Genomic DNA, 16320 nt, shown 5'->3' with positions numbered 1-16320 from the left:
TTTTCAGCTGCTGCGGACTGACTCACATGGCTGCCCATCTCCATCCATCCGTTGTAATTCCGGGAGATCTTTTCCCCCCACCTGGAGATTGGGAACCCCCAGCAATCGGGCATGTCTTGGACGGAAGCTAGGGAGGTTGTGTCTGCCTCTCTTGTAGGGTTCGCTCCCTCTCCCTGCAGTCCCCTCTGACTTTGTGTCGCTGTTTTGCTGGAGAGTGTCCCTGGAGCTGTGCCACCACCCTGGGTGTATGCCAAGCGCTGGGCCGCCTTTGTGCGGAAGAACAGAGGGGGCCACGCAGGGCTTCCCGTGCAGCCCTGGCTGGCCAGTTGTGTGTGTGGGGGGGGGGAGAGGCCTATTTATTTTTCTCGAGTGGCGTTTTTTGGGCTCAACCCTGGCTGTTCCCATTCAGCCTTGGAGCAGAACGTGCAATCCGCACCCTGTACGCTGCTTGCAAGACGAGGGAAATCTGAATCCTTGAATGTGTCCAATGGAGACGGGAGTCCTTTGGGGCCACCCTAGGCATGCAAGCTTCCAAGTGGGATCTGGGGATCCCCCCCTCCCACGAATAACAGTTGATCTCCAGATTGCCAGGAAGGGATGCCAGAGAAGGGTTGGTGGTCTCCCAGAATTCGAACTGATCTCCAAACTGAAGAGATAATTTCTTCTGAAGAAAACAGCTGCTGCGGAGGCCGGACTCCATAGAATTGCCTCAGACTCTGCTCTCCCCGGGCTCTACCCCCAAATCTCCAGGAATTCCCCCGTCCAGTGGTGACAACTCTGGGTCCTCCCACTTCCTCAGCTCCTGTGCTAAAAGCAGCACAAAATGTTTATACTTCCATGCTGAGCCAAACTGCACCTGCTGAATTTCTGCCTGCTGAATAACTCTTAAAGCTGCAGTCTTCCTGGCAGGCAGGAGGCAGCAACCATACGAGAAGAGGGCACAATGCAGGAGGGGGGGGGACTGCTTTCTCTGGGAGAGAGTTGGGGGGGCAGTGGGGCAAAAGACCCTGGTCTTTGGGGAGTCCCTTCATGAGAGGCAGGTGGCTGAGAAAGGGGGGTTTTAGGTTGGCTTTTAGGGACTTTCCTTTAGGGAGATTTCTAACTTTTATTTTTGGAGAGTTGCTGTGAACGTGTTAAATGTCGCACTAAGATGTGTGGCCTTGACCTTCAGAGTCCAGACTGGCTGGATCTCATCATATCTCAGAAGCTAACCCCTGGGTGGTCCTTGGGCGAGAGACCACCGAGGAAGTGCAGGGTTTGCCACACAGAGGCAAGGAAAAGGCAAACCACCTCTGCTAGTCTTTTGCCTTGGATGCCTTGTGGGGTCACCAGACGTCAGCAGTGACTTGACAGCAAAAAAAAAAAAAAAAATCCAGAACTTTCCGGGAATCCCCTGTCTCTAAATTTAAATTCTAAAGTCCGTTCATTTGCAAACTTTTTTGTACGGGGAGAATTGCAGAATAGACCCACCCCCACCCCCTTCTGCCTCTCTCAAAGCTGTGGAGACATTAATTCATTCCTGCACAGGATCCGCATCGGTGGCCCTGGAGAGGCATCACAAATAAGAACAGGAACGAATGAGCTGGTTTACAGCTTTCCGTGGCATATGGCCGGGAGGTTGCTTAAAATTCTGGATCTCAGACCCGTGTGTGGCTTTCTCCCCCTCCAGGAATCTGGAAAACGTCCAAGCGGATCAGCCCCCAGCGTTTGTGCGGGAAGTGGTCAGTTTGCTGTCTGCCTGTTCTAGGAAGGTAAGGGTCAGAGTCGAAAGCCGTGTGGCTAGCGAGGGATCCACGCGTGGCTGAACTCCCCAGGAGCCGTGAGGGGACATGAAAGGGGGAAGGGCGTGGCTCAGTGGCAGAGCCCCCGCTTGGCATATAGAAGGTCCCGGGTGCCATTCCCAGGCAGGCAGGCAGAACCAGGCGGGAGGTGACGCGAAAGATCTGGAGAGCAGCTGCCAGCCTGAGCAGACAATAGTGACCTTGGCAGGCCGGTGGTAGAGCACCTGCTGCTTCTTTATGCCCAAGAGGTGATCTTTTAAAATCCCCCCCCTTCTTTAGAGCCAGCCCCAGTTACAGCATCGAACACGGGGGGGGGGGGGGTGTCAGCATGCCTTGTAAAGCTCTTTCGAGGGCCGCCTTATCCAGTGAACTAAATTAGCTGGGGCAAACTTTGCAAGCTTCTGCTATTTGTCGGAAGCCAAGTGCAACAAAACTCTCCTGCCTGCAGCTGAGCCCGGGCTCCTTGTCTCCCCCGCAGCTCAAGAACTCCTCGGGGCGGGGCCTGCCCTGCCGGGGGCAGCTGGAGAACATCTCTTTGTACGGCCTGCACCTCTGCGAATGCCTCTTTGACCCCTACCAGACGTGGAGGAGACAACTGAGTGGGTGAGTGGGATTCCCGGAAGCTGTTGGGCGTCCTTGGAGCAGAGCCAGAAGTCCTAAGAAATACCTGGACATCCTGGGCATTTAGAAGAAGAAGAACTGGGGGCTTTATGCCCCATTTTAAGAAGTTATTTAGCGAACAACATCAGCTTAGCTCCAGAAGGCAGCGTTGCTTGGAACATCTGGAATCCCCAAAGTGTCTTCAGCCATTCCCAAGTACTTGGGGAGACCTTGAACTGCAGAAGAGCGTCTACCGGTCACATAGCAGGCTGTGAGAATTCATAATAACATCCCCTATTACACAGAAAGCAATACACAGGTGGAATTAACTGCTAGAGGAGGCCGTGATGGCCCCGGGAATACACAGCTGGAAAAGGGGATTCAGTAGAGTCATGGGGAATGACTCCGGATCTTATTTACAATTTCCTTGTGGGCTTCTCCCCTCCCCATCTCTGCCTAATTTGACAAAATCCTCCTTTAGCACATGGCAGGGGGATCCAAAGGACCAAGGCCACCCCCCCCCCCCCGGGATGTGCCAGAGACAGTTTGGGCCCCTTGTAAGGGGTCGAACAGCTGCCTGCCCAGACAGACCCCTGCACACTCCCTTATGGGAGATGCCCATAGACGCTGGACCCTGAGCGCCCCCCCTCTAAAGGATCGGCCAGGGAAGTTCTGGCCCAACCAACACCACTGCGTACTTTTAAAAGAATGGTTTAAAATGTCGAGTGCATCTTCTTCGTCAGCGTTGCAACTGGGGTGTGTCTTTGTGTTCCGGAAGGGCAGGGCTTGGTGAAGCCGGGGTAGGAGGGCCTCCCGTCTGCCCCCCAAAGCTGCCGTTTTCACCAGGGGAATCGATCCCCGTAACTGGGAGGTTGCTTGTAACACCGGGAGATCTCCGCGTCCTGCTAGGAGGTTGGCAGCCCCCGTAGCTGCCTATGGTGGTCTGGGGCGTCTGCCTGGAACGGTCTGTGTGCCCGAAGCCCCTCTCTCACGCCCTCCTGCATTTCTCGCCTCGCCTAGGGAGATCGTCAGCATGAAAGAGAAGAGCAAATACAAGTTTGCGCCGGCCGGGCTGCCTGCGGAGTTCAGCTCCTTTTTCCAAGGTAAATGCCACTCGGCCAAGGGCTGGCGCTCTCTCTCTCTCTCTCTCTCTCTCTCTCTCTCTCTCTCTCTCTCTCTCTCTCTCTCTCTCTCTCTCTCTCTCTCTCTCACACGCCCCCCTTCCCCCCCCCCCACAAGGCTGGCCTCCCCCTCTCCGTTGGGTGCTGCTCTGCTTTTCAAAGAGCCTTTCCGTCCTGAACAGACGGGGCTTCTGACTCTCTGATCTGACGTCCCACCACAGAGCGTCTAGGGTGCCAACTCTCAGCTGGGGAATTCCAGGAGATGTGGGGGCGGAGCCTTGGGGAGGGGGAGGGCCCTTGGCCTGATCCGGCATGGCTTCTTTTGCATTCTTGAAGCTGCCTTATACTGGATCAGGCTATCGTCCATCAAGATGAGCCTGCTTATCTTCTCAGGCTGGCAGCTGTCAAAATGAAGACTTTTGCATAATGTTCTCCCTGGTCCTTTTAACTGGAGATGCTGCCGGGGATTGAACCTGGGACCTTCTGCAGGCCCAGCAGAGGCTCTGCCCCCGATCCGCAATCTGTCACGCTCTGTCCTCTTTCCCGAGGAGACGGGGTCCATGCTCCAGTTGCACCGCCTTGCTTGGCTTGTTGTTGGCATGGATTTTGTTTTGCAGTCCGCCTTTCTCACTGGGACCCGAGGCAGGCTGCCTGGCGTCAGTCTGGGGTCCCCAGTGCCATGCCCACAGGCACGATGGCACCAACCAAGTGTTTTTAGGAAGTGGGGAGGGCCAGGTGGGAATTCTGCCCAGCAGGGCTTCTTGTTTGGCCATGGGAGGTTAGATGGGCTGCCCAGATTTTTAGAAACATTCCCTCAGCCTCAGCTGCCTCCACAACAAAAGACTCCTCAGAATGCGACTGAGGCTCCTGCAGCCAATCCTGGCAGGCTCCGCCTCCTGTGGCTGCCATTTTGTGGCCACGCCCATCTCCCTCCTTCAGAATTCCCCAAAGGGCCTGCAGGCTCAAAGAAGTAGGGAACCCTCCGTCTGATGCAGTCAAGGGGAGGGAGCCCCTGATAGTCAGCACAGTGGGGATTGGACGGCGGAGATCCGAAATGCTGGTCTTCCACAACACCCAGACTCAATTGGCCACGCCTCTCTCCTTCCGCCTGTTCCCCAGAGTGTTTCCGAGAGGAGGAGCAGCTTCCGGAGGGGCTCCAGCTGCGTCTCATTCATCTCTTCGGGGCCGTTCTCTCAGGATCCAAGGTGAGCCTCCTCTCCCTCCACGTCTGGCTGCCTGGAGCCGCTGGCCGGAGCTGAGCACTCTGTGGGCCTGTCTACAAGGTGGAAACGTCCACACGGCTGATTTGGGAGCCAGCGTGGGGCCGTGGTTAGGAGTGGTGGCCTCTAAACTGGAGAGCTGCGTTCGATTCTCCACTCCTCCACATGCAGCCAGCTGGGGGACCTTGGGCTAGTCTCAGGTTATCTTAGAGCTGTTCTCGCAGAGCAGTTCTCTCAGGGCTCTCTCTGCCCCACCCACCTCACAGGGTGTCTGTGGCGGGGAGAGGAAAGGGAAGGCGATTGGAAGCCGCTTTCGGCCTCCTTTGGGTGGTGAAAAGCAGGGTGTAAGAACCAACTTGTTCTTCCAGTCATCTCTGGCTCACTCTTCTCCTGGACAGCAAAACGCCCTGGCGCTGATCACGCCGTCCGCGGTGGAGGTCCTCATGCTGGTTCTCCGGAGGTGGGGCTCTCCGGCCAGCGGGGCGCCCAAAGACCTCCGGTTGCTGCGGCTGACCCTGAAGAGCTTGGTCGAGATGGTCCACATCCTCCACGCCAGCAGCCCCAGTCAGCGCCAGGTGGAGACCCGGTCCCTCTTGGGCAGCTTCTTCAAGGTCCTCAACTCCGACCAGCCCATGGCCTCGCTGGACAGTTCGCCGGGAGCTCCCTGGGAGGAGAAGCTCATCACCCTCCGGGTGAACATGCTGGGTAGGTGGCCACGGAGAGGGGCCCCTGCGATCGGCTGGGCCTAGATCCTGAGGTAGAGCTGCTCGAAGCGGCTGGGGGCTTCTGCGGAGGCCCGCTTGAGTCTCTGTCCGGCTGCCGACCCCCTCTGAACACCCCTTGCCTTGAGAACACCCAACTCCACCAGCCGTCTGCAACCTGGCAGCCAAACAAAGGCTCGTGTGGCTCTTTAAAGGCAGGAAGCTGCAAAGTGCAAATCCCAGGAGGGAGGGGAAAGGCTTGAGGTGCGGGACGGTTGTCTTGCTCCACCTTCAATTCCTTTGCAGTCTGGGCTTTGACTTTGGAGGTCGGATCCTGAGCGGGATCGACCTGGCCGCCTCTGGCTCTGCAAGGCGCCCTTTTCAGCCCCCTCCCTCTTTCCCACCCCCTTTAGACGCCATCCCGGAAATGCTGAACTGTGACGACCGCCCCGTCTTGCAGGCCATCTTCCTCAGCAATAACTGCTTTGAGCACATCCTTCGGCTCATCCAGAACAGCAAGGTAGGAGAACCCAGGCCTCGTCCCTGAAGGCTGCCCTCGGATTCCAGGTTCTCTCACACACACACCCCACACACACACACCCCTTGTACAGAATGCAGCAGGGCTGCTTTGCCCGGTCAGTGACAGCGACCATAAGAGGCTACCTTTTGCAAAAATAAAATGAAGTTATGCCGTTCTGTAGCCTCTTGTGGCTCAGAATGGTAAGGCAGCAGACATGCAGTCTGAAGCTCTGTCCATGAGGCTGGGAGTTCAATCCCAGCAGCCGGCTCAAGGTTGACTCAGCCTTCCATCCTTCCGAGGTCGGTAAAATGAGTACCCAGCTTGCTGGGGGGTAAACGGTAATGACTGGGGAAGGCACTGGCAAACCACCCCGTATTGAGTCTGCCAAGAAAACGCTGGAGGGCGTCACCCCAAGGGTCAGACATGACTCGGTGCTTGCACAGGGGATACCTTTACCTTTACCTATGCCATTTTGATAATGTTGAAAAGAAAAGCAAATTGCTGCAGCTCATGAGGGACCCTGATGACCGATATCTGAAGCTGAGGCAGGAAGTAGACGCTGGTCATGAGGCAGATCCCAATACGGGGGGGTCACCCTCCCTGCCCTGTGGCTGCCCCTGCCTGAGACGGGAGGCTGGACTGGAGGGACCCTCCCTGGTCTGACCGAGCAGGGCTTTTCTGGGGGTCTTCTCAGGGGAAGGCCTCGGCCTCTCTGCCCTGTGGCTGGCCCTGCAGAGGAATTGGCTGGCCCCTGGGTGAGACGGGAGGCTGGACTGGAGGGACCCTCCCTGGCCTGACCCAGCAGGGCTCTTCTGAGGGTCTTCTCAGGGGAAGGCCTCGGCCTCTTTGCCCTGTGGCTGGCCCTGCAGAGGAACTGGCTGGCCCCTGGGTGAGACGGGAGGCTGGACTGGAGGGACCCTCCCTGGCCTGACCCAGCAGGGCTCTTCTGAGGGTCTTCTCAGGGGAAGGCCTCGGCCTCTTTGCCCTGTGGCTGGCCCTGCAGAGGAACTGGCTGGCCCCTGGGTGAGACGGGAGGCTGGACTGGAGGGACTCTCCCTGGCCTACCCAGCAGGGCTCTTCTGATACTCTTATGAAGGCCTTGGCCCTGTGGCTGGCCCTGCAGAGGAACTGGCTGGCCCCTGGGGGAGACGGGAGGCTGGACTGGAGGGACCCTCCCTGCTCTGACCCAGCAGGGCTCTTCTGAGGGTCTTCTCAGAGGAAGGCCTCGGCCTCTCTGCCCTGTGGCTGGCCCTGCAGAGGAACTGGCTGGCCCCTGGGTGAGACGGGAGGCTGGACTGGAGGGACCCTCCCTGGCCTGACCCAGCAGGGCTCTTCTGAGGGTCTTCTCAGGGGAAGGCCTCGGCCTCTCTGCCCTGTGGCTGGCCCTGCAGAGGAACTGGCTGGCCCCTGGGTGAGACGGGAGGCTGGACTGGAGGGACCCTCCCTGGCCTGACCCAGCAGGGCTCTTCTGAGGGTCTTCTCAGGGGAAGGCCCCGGCCTCTCTGCCCTGTGGCTGGCCCTGCAGAGGAACTGGCTGGCCCCTGGGTGAGACGGGAGGCTGGACTGGAGGGACCCTCCCTGGCCTGACCCAGCAGGGCTCTTCTGAGGGTCTTCTCAGGGGAAGGCCTCGGACTCTCTGCCCTGTGGCTGGCCCTGCAGAGGGACTGGCTGGCCCCTGGGTGAGACGGGAGGCTGGACTGGAGGGACCCTCCCTGGCCTGACCCAGCAGGGCTCTTCTGAGGCTCTTATCAGGGGAAGGCCTCGGCCTCTCTGCCCTGTGGCTGGCCCTGCAGAGGGACTGGCTGGCCCCTGGGTGAGACGGGAGGCTGGACTGGAGGGACCCTCCCTGGCCTGACCCAGCAGGGCTCTTCTGAGGGTCTTCTCAGGGGAAGGCCTCGGACTCTCTGCCCTGTGGCTGGCCCTGCAGAGGGACTGGCTGGCCCCTGGGTGAGACGGGAGGCTGGACTGGAGGGACCCTCCCTGCTCTGACCCAGCAGGGCTCTTCTGAGGGTCTTCTCAGAGGAAGGCCTCGGCCTCTCTGCCCTGTGGCTGGCCCTGCAGAGGAACTGGCTGGCCCCTGGGTGAGACGGGAGGCTGGACTGGAGGGACCCTCCCTGGCCTGACCCAGCAGGGCTCTTCTGAGGGTCTTCTCAGGGGAAGGCCTCGGCCTCTCTGCCCTGTGGCTGGCCCTGCAGAGGAACTGGCTGGCCCCTGGGTGAGACGGGAGGCTGGACTGGAGGGACCCTCCCTGGCCTGACCCAGCAGGGCTCTTCTGAGGGTCTTCTCAGGGGAAGGCCTCGGACTCTCTGCCCTGTGGCTGGCCCTGCAGAGGAACTGGCTGGCCCCTGGGTGAGACGGGAGGCTGGACTGGAGGGACCCTCCCTGGCCTGACCCAGCAGGGCTCTTCTGAGGGTCTTCCACTCTTCATGGAGAAGCCTGGGAAGGTCTTGAGGGGGGTTACATCTCCTTCCATGGAAGCTTTGAGGAAGAGAACATACAAGGCTGGGGTCTCCCCGTGATTCCCCGAGTCTTGGACTGGGGGTTCTGTGGGGTCTCCTTGGGGTCGCAAAGGGCTGTGTGCCGGTGAATGAGATTGTTCCTCTATTCCGGGGTGGGGGAGGTCTGGCTTTGAACTCGCCTGTATTCCTTTGCAAGGCAGATCTGGCCCACTGAAAGCCTAATAAATCTCAGGAGTTTGTAACTAAAAGGCAAGGTGGATGGGTGCCCCAACCCTTGGAATCTTGCCTTTGCATTCTCTTTGGAGTTATTTTTAACTTTTTCCTCCTTTAAGTAAACCAGGTGCTTACATCTCCCCACCCCGCTTTCTGCTCCATGCTATTTTAAGAGTGTCATTAGAGCATATAAACAAAGAGAGAGAGAGAAACACCGTAAGTCGAAATCCACAAGACAATGGCCTGAAATAACTCTGTCCCCACCTTCTCTCCCTCTCCTTTTGTGGTTATTAATACCCCCCCCCCCCCGCTGAAGAGTTCTGGAGAATGCCAAAGGGTTGCATACGGAGCCATGCCGATTTTGCGGCTCTTTATGGCCTGTCTCCAACGACGCATGTACAGAAGGCACAGAGCTTCCCCACAGTCCTCTCTGTTCCGGCGGCCTCCTCCTCCCACCCACCCAGGTCATTCCTGGGGTTACAGGAGGGGTTCCCAGCATGGTGTCCGTGGGCATCTGACAGCGCCTCTCCTGGCACCCACACAGTATTGTTAGAAAGGGGGTGCAGCCAGATCGGGCACCAACAAGGCTTCTGATTGGCCACCGGAAATCCGATTGGGTGGGTGGATTAAAATGACGTTGTTTCCGCGGCAGCTGCCCCTGCAGTGTTGGGCTTCCTCTGAGCGTGTGGCCCTGCCTCCTGCCGGAAACAGATCTTACACAATCCCCTCCAGTGTAGGATCTCCAGCTTGCAACCCTATTAGGCTTCTTCCCAGAGGTCCTCTGCAGACATTCCGGAAGCATGCAGTTCCCTTTGGGGAAAGACACGCATGCACTTGTATGCACAGATGGTCCTGCCCATATAACACGCACCTGGCTCATGTTCTGATCTGGAAGGCCAACCCTACATCTTCGAGGTGCTGCTTCCCTTTCTCGTCCATCTATCCCAGGGTCCCTGCACTCGGGGAGGGTCTCTTGCCCCCTAACTCCTTCTCTGCCCCCCTTGCCCCCTCTCTTCTCCCTCTCCCGCGACTGACGTTGCTTACCTGACCTGCCCTCCGCCGTTTCCGACAGCTCTACCTGAGCGCCGAGTGCAGATCCCCAGGGAGCGATCTGACCACCTGGCTGCTGACAGAGAGGGATGTCCGTCAGGTATTGCCGGCTGCTTGCAACGTGGTGGGTTTGCACGCGGGGATGCATGCGGGCTGCTTTCCGTGGGAGTCCTGCACACCCCCGCTCCCCCCACGCTTCTGCACATGTAAATAAGCAAGAGTTGTGAGAGGAGAATTCAACACCTAGAACGTGGTAGGTGAGGAGGACACACAAGGAGTCCCTGAGAAGATGGGGGGCTGGACTGGATGGTCCTTTGGAGTCTCTTCCAGTGTGATACTGATTCTGGAAGTTCCCATCATCCTATACCCTAAACCTCTGGTTGTCTCTGAGGCACTGCAGTTCAAATCTCACTCTTCTGCTGCAGGCTGCCCTCCCAAAACCAAGCGATCCTTCTCCGCTCTCCTTTCTGCCACTGACCAGTCTGATCTCTGGCAAAGGACTCCTCGAACCTGGCAGAGACACTGATTGTGTGTTTTCTCACACGTGGCCATGTGTCCTCCAGCCCCACCACCAGCCTGCTGGGTTTCTTCCTGAGTAGACCTTCCTGGTGTCAGTAGAGGCCAGTTGGGTTCCTTCTAGCTCCTGCCCCACACAGGGACACTGAATTTTCCAGGTCTCTCGTAGCTGCCGGTACCTAAAACCAGTTCAGGGGCCATTTGGGTGTCTGGCGCATTGGTGATGTGGCCGCCATAGCTGCAATGGGGGATCCTCACCTTTCCATGTGGCATCAGCACTGAGTCATGACCGTGACGACAGATTTCCCAGGGCAAAGCTGTTAAGTTCATGTAAGGCAGGGGTAGTCAACCTGTGGTCCTCCAGATGTCCATGGACTACAATTCCCATGAGCCCCTGCCAGCAAATGCTGGCAGGGGCTCATGGGAATTGTAGTCCATGGACATCTGGAGGACCACAGGTTGACTACCCCAGCCAAAACCTGGGTTTCATGTCCTTAAAATTAGTAATGTAGCGAACGCTGGCAGGGGCTCATGGGAATTGTAGTCCATTGACATCTGGAGGACCACAGGTTGACTACCCCAGCCAAAACCTGGGTTTCATGTCCTTAAAATTAGTAATGTAGCGAATGCTGGCAGGGGCTCATGGGAATTGTAGTCCATGGACATCTGGAGGACCACAGGTTGACTACCCCTGATGTAAGGGACAGCCTCCCCAGCCTAGCTGGTGCTCTCGGGAAATTGTGGCTCACTGTGCCATTTGTTTGGGAAGCCAGAGAACAAGAGAGAAAGGAGTTTCCATCTAGACTGACCGGGGCTCTGCTGTGTTCGTGGGGTTCGGGGACGGCCGGGATGGACCGTCTGCCGGTGCTGCAGTTCTGTGCCGGAAGACTGCCGAGGGTCTTCTTGAAAATGTCTGAGCGGGAGCAGCTATTTTAGGCTGCCCTTTCCAATGAGCGACAGCTCCGACCTTTCTCTGCGGAGGAGTTCGAAGAAACGTCTCCGAATACACCATCCGCCATGCAACTGCAGCCGTCCAGCTCCTCATAGCCTTGCAGCAAAACGTCCTGGAGAGGCGAGTTTGAGTCCAGGGGCAGCCGTCAGGCCAGCAGATCTGGAGGAAACTGCGTGGTCTTAAAGGCAGTCCTGGAGGCCAACTTGGCTCTGCCTCTTCAGACCCACACGGCTGCCCACTTGACTCTTATCATGGTGGAGAACCGTTCGGGGTGCAGACAGCGGAGTTCCTGAGCTCCCGAGTGATGGGATGGCGTTAAGGAATACGCCTCAGGCTTTGTGGGGCCGCCAATCAGCCTCCCAGCTGCCCCACCCCCCTTCTGGGCGTCCCCTTTGGAGAACCTTCAAGACCAACCAAGCGTCATTCAAGGCAGAAGCTGCTGTGAGCACGCACAGTCCACGGCTGCCTGGCAAGGCCCAGTCGATGGCACTGCACCCTCCTCAGGTGCCTCCCTCTCCCAAACGCAGCCCTCCCAGACCCCAACCCCGAAATCTCCAGGTATTCCCCAACCCTACTCCTTGGTTCCTCCCCAGCTCTTCCCAACAGCATCCCCCTCCCTGGACATGTGGCATCTCCTACTTCATCAGTATCCAGAGCTCTCATTTTTAAAAAAATTGTTTTTGATTGCCAAAAATCCCCGTTGGCCTTTCACTTTAGGTTGGGGCTGTGTAATTGGGACGTGAGCATGAGACAAGCCCCACAGAGGTAATTTGCTGCGGTGGCTGTATTGTACACAGCAGTTTCCTATATGCTTCCTATCCTGGGGTATTATTATTATTATTATTATTATTATTATTATTATTATTATTATTATTATTATTATTATTGAGACACTCTGAGTTGTACTGCTTTGAGGTCTGGGGAAACTACCTCTCTCACGGAATATTCTTGCATACCCAAAAAATAAAACTCCACGCTTGTTGAAATGTAGCTTGTTAGGGAGAAGGTTTCCCAACTAGCTTGTTTTCTCTGTGCAGGGATTTTTACGATTTTTTTCAAAGAAGAGCACTAATTCAACCTGATGTTAGATTGACCACCATAGCAAGCGACTGGTCAGCTCAGGCCACGGTTTGAGGCTGTGCAATGAAGAAATATATCCTTAAAATGAGCCCAATTTAAAAGAAGGGTTGGGTTTTTTATCCCAGTTTTCAATACCCAAAGGAGTCTCAAAGTGGCTTACAATCGCCCTCTCACAGGCAACCTGTGAGGTAAGAGAGAGAGAGCTCTGTTAGAACTGCTCTAGGGGAACAGCACTACCAGACTAGCCCAAGGTCACCCCGCTGGCTGCATGTGAAGCCGCCGCTCAACCACCACACCACACTGGCATGTTCTGGATGGCATCCAGAGCTCTTAACCAAAGAAGGTTGTTGAAGCACAGAAAAGACGCTTGAGAACTATGCAGGACAGAGCACAGGAGAACATGTGTCTGCCTTTCCCCCTTTGCCTTCTTTCCTCTCCCTCTGGCTTGTGTCGGTGGAGCTCCCAGCCTTTGCTTCTCCGCTTCTTGTGATGCAAGTTGCATAACACAACTGTAAGGGGGGGGGGGCACCTTCCTGCCGCCACATTCCGTTTTGGGCCGTGCGTTTATTCCCCTTGATGTTCCCACGTGACGTACATTGATGTTCCCACGTGACGTTTCCATCTGGAAGCAGAGGGGCAGAATTTGCACGATGAGCTTCTTTTCTTTTTTTTCTGGGTGCCGTTTTTGCTGCTCCTTTTTTCTTTTCCTTTTCTTGGCATTCCAAATGATTTGGTAGAAATCCAGAACGGCTGTTGCCCTTCGATCGGTGTTTGTGATTTGACTCGATTTCTTTTGTGATCTGCGTCCGGAGGACTCTTCCAGCTAGGAAGAAATGGAACGGGGCAGGTGGGAGGGGACCGCCTGGCCAGCCAGTTGTAAAAGGGGGGCTGGTGGCTGTGAGGCCGGGGGGGCACCAGTGACCTTTTCTCTCCCTCTCTTGCCTTCAGGTCTTTGACACCCATTCGGATGCCCTTGCGGTTCACGCCATCGGGGTGCTCACGTCCATCATGAGCGGCTCCCCTTCAGCCAAGGTAAGCTGCTCACTTCCATGGGAGGAAATTGGGGGTGCCGGTCCCCAACTGGGGCCTGGGGATCCCCTGGTTTGTCGCTTCCCCCTCATTTCAGAGGCTTAAGAAACTGGGGGAAATCCCCCTCCCCCCAAAAAAGAAGAAGCCTGGGGGGAAAGGCCATGTTTCCATGTCACCCAGAAGTGAAGTAGGGACATAGGTTATGTCAGAATGCAACATTCTGGTTTGAGAAACTAATTCTACCATAGAGTTTTACCCAAAAACCAGAGTGTCACCCCTGACGTCCCTACATCATTTCCAAGTGACGTAGAGATTTGTTTTCTTCCGGCCTCTCCCCTTCTCCACTCCTGCCAAGTCCCTCCCCCCAATCCCCCATCAGCTGGTCTGAGGATCAGGAAACAAATTCCTTCCAGGCCAGACTGGCCAGGGATTCTGACTGGGGGCCTGGCATTGGGGCCACTGTGGGTGGGCAGCCAGTTGTGAATTTCCTGCGTTGTGCAGGGGGTGGGACTAGATGACCCTTGAGGTCCCCTTCCAGCTGAGATTCTATGAAATCCCTTGCTAAGCCGGTTAGTGAATTGTCTAAAGCGTCCATCCCACTCCCCCTGGCTGCTGTGGAAGGACGGCCACGTAGCATTGTGCCCTCTCAAGATTCCTCCCCTGCCGAAACTCCCGGTCACCTGGGCCCACCCTCACACCCCCTGGCATTTCAGAACCCGGAGTTGTCAGTCTTAGCAGTCTTAGTTAGCGGCAGTGGACCGGCCGTCTTCCCTCTAATCCTTGCCGGCTGTTGCTCTTCCAGGAGGTGTTCAAAGAGCGGATCGGCTACTCCCACTTGCACGAAGTCCTGAAGAGCCAGAGCCCGCCGACCCAGCGGCTGCTGCAGGAGCTGCTGAACATGGTGAGGACCCAGGGTTTTTCCCAGGGCCCTTCTGGGGCCAGGAAGGGAGGTTTCGCTTTGTTCTGGCATGACAGATGGGGAGTGGGTGGCCTAGTCTCAGGGCATTAAGAGGAAAAAGACACTTTCAGGCTGTTGTTAGGAAACGGAGCAGGGGAGAAACGCCTCCCTGCACAGCTCTGAGCGCCCACCAGAGCGCAACGTGGGGTCTAAATCAACGAATACGCCGTGTGCATAACCCGGGAGGCTGATTCGGCCTTGCCGCCTCACCTTGCTTTTGTTTCAAACGGAAGGCCGTGGAAGGGGACCACGCCTCTAGCCCCGCCCGCCCGATCCACAACGAGCAGCCGCTGCTGATCCTGGTCTCGTGGCTGCCGGAGCTGAGGTCCCGGGACCTGCAGGTCTTCCTGTCCGACTGGCTGAAGAGAATCTGCAACTCCTCCCTGCAGAGCCGCACGACCTGCGTGAAGGCGGGCATGGTCGGGAGCCTGGTGGGCGCTCTGTGTGCCGCCGAGCGCCAGCTGGACCCCAAGTGTGCCGAGAACCTCCTCTGCTTGCTGCAAGTGCTCGGGGGCCTCTCCCTCCGGCCGGGCGAGTTCAAGCGACTCCTCAGGCTCCTGCGGACCGACCCGGGCAAGGGGCCCCACCCGTACACCAGCCAAGTCATCCGGGCGCTCTCGGGCATGGCGCGGAAGGACGGGCCGGAGCGAGCGCTGCAGTACTTCGACCTCACCCCCAGCATGGCGGGCATCATGGTGCCGGCCATCCAGAAGTGGCCCGGGAGCGGCTTTGCCTTCCACGGCTGGGTGTGCCTCGTGGAGGAGGGGAAGGAGACCCCCGAGGAAGCGGCCAGACTGAAGCGGAAGCAGCTGTACAGGTATGGCCACCGAGGCAGGCATGTGAGCAGGAGGGGAGGACGGACCCTGCCTTGCTCAAAGCCCCCCAGCTGACGCTTTCCAGGGGGGGGGGTTAGTCTGCCGTAGCCAAAATAGGACTCATCGAGTGCGTTCAGTTTAGACCTGATGTCTTCTTGGCCCTGAAGTGGGAACCTATTCAGCAAAAGGAGATCATGCTGCAGATATGCTGGACCCCTCAGTGGCTCCTAGGAAGGAACTGAGTAAACCGTTGTCTGTGGGGCTCAAGGCCAGCTGGCCAAGGGAGAGCATTGTCCAGCCCAGGCAGTCCCAAGCAGGGTTCCATGAGAGCTCCCCGGGGGTCTGCAGCCTTTCTCAGATGTTCAGATGGCCGTGGACATTGCTAGGCGTCCCTGGGGCCACTTCCCCTGTTGCTCTGCAGGCCTCTTTCTACACAATGGAAACAGGAAATGGTTGGCTGTCTGTCTGTCTGTCTGTCTCTCTGGCTGGCTCCCCCATCTGACTTCTGTGCCCACTGCTGGGGTTCATCGAAGCCTGGAAAATATGGCAGAGGTTCCCCCATGGTCGAAAGGTTGACAAGGGCTGGTCTCATCATAGGGGGAGCTGTGCCAACAGTCAGGCCTTTTCTCTGCCCCTCAATTCCCCTCCCTCCAGCTTCTTCACAGCCAGCGGGACGGGCTTTGAGGCCTTCTTCACGGCCGACGGGATGCTGGTGGTGGCTGTCTGCACCAAGAAGGAGTACATGACGGTCGCTCTCCCGGAGTTTCCTTTCAACGACAGCGCCTGGGTGAGTTGAGCCGGAAAACCCAGCCCAGCTGCTAGCCGTAAGCCTGCCAGGTCCTTCGCTTGGCTTTATCCTGCTGTTTGAGCAAAGTAGGAGAAGGTGCTTGGGTTGCCCATGCCACTCCCTGGGGATGGAAAGCTAGGGCTTCTGCACACCTGGTGACAGTCCCATTTTACAATAGAGTGTCCAGCAATTCCTAGACTTACCTTCTGGGGTAGCTCTAGGAATCTCCAGAAACTCTATGATTTTACTTGAAGAGGGATTCCTAGAGATACCCTTTGCCACTTCCTGTATGAACTTCCAGTAAGTACAGGAAGTTGCTTTGAAATAATATCACTTTATGGCACAAATGCTTCCATCTCCTTCCCCCTCTTCCAGCACTGCGTTGATATTGTCCACGTCACCGGCCGACGTCCCTTTGGCCAGAACCTCGTGAACATCTACGTGGACGGTCAGCTCCGAAAAATGGCCCAGCTGCGCTTCCCCTCCCTGGGAGAGGTAAGAGCATTTCCTGAAAGGAG

At 57.1% G+C, this 16320-nt stretch overlaps 1 protein-coding gene across 7 annotated transcripts in view; it reads left to right on the top strand.

Moving 5' to 3' along the window:
- The window catches only part of NBEAL2 (neurobeachin like 2), a 94731-nt gene that overhangs the window by 41500 nt on the left and 36911 nt on the right, over positions 1 to 16320 (top strand). For 4 of the 7 annotated variants that reach the window (XM_077304694.1, XM_077304693.1, XM_077304692.1 and 1 more), the window contains exons 4-15: positions 1670 to 1751; positions 2260 to 2384; positions 3402 to 3484; positions 4622 to 4707; positions 5091 to 5427; positions 5837 to 5943; positions 9688 to 9765; positions 13162 to 13245; positions 14045 to 14143; positions 14434 to 15017; positions 15670 to 15802; positions 16178 to 16297. In XM_077304694.1, the coding sequence (XP_077160809.1) occupies positions 1670 to 1751; positions 2260 to 2384; positions 3402 to 3484; positions 4622 to 4707; positions 5091 to 5427; positions 5837 to 5943; positions 9688 to 9765; positions 13162 to 13245; positions 14045 to 14143; positions 14434 to 15017; positions 15670 to 15802; positions 16178 to 16297 (1918 nt within the window). The remainder of the gene's footprint in view (positions 1 to 1669; positions 1752 to 2259; positions 2385 to 3401; positions 3485 to 4621; positions 4708 to 5090; positions 5428 to 5836; positions 5944 to 9687; positions 9766 to 13161; positions 13246 to 14044; positions 14144 to 14433; positions 15018 to 15669; positions 15803 to 16177; positions 16298 to 16320) is intronic. The other 3 variants (XM_077304695.1, XM_077304699.1, XM_077304697.1) reach the window with 3 other exon arrangements.

This window comes from Paroedura picta, chromosome 11, assembly GCF_049243985.1.
Source record: "Paroedura picta isolate Pp20150507F chromosome 11, Ppicta_v3.0, whole genome shotgun sequence".
Classification (NCBI taxonomy): domain Eukaryota; kingdom Metazoa; phylum Chordata; class Lepidosauria; order Squamata; family Gekkonidae; genus Paroedura; species Paroedura picta.
Note: the sequence above shows the minus strand (reverse complement) of the source record. Positions and strands in the feature narration are given on the sequence as shown.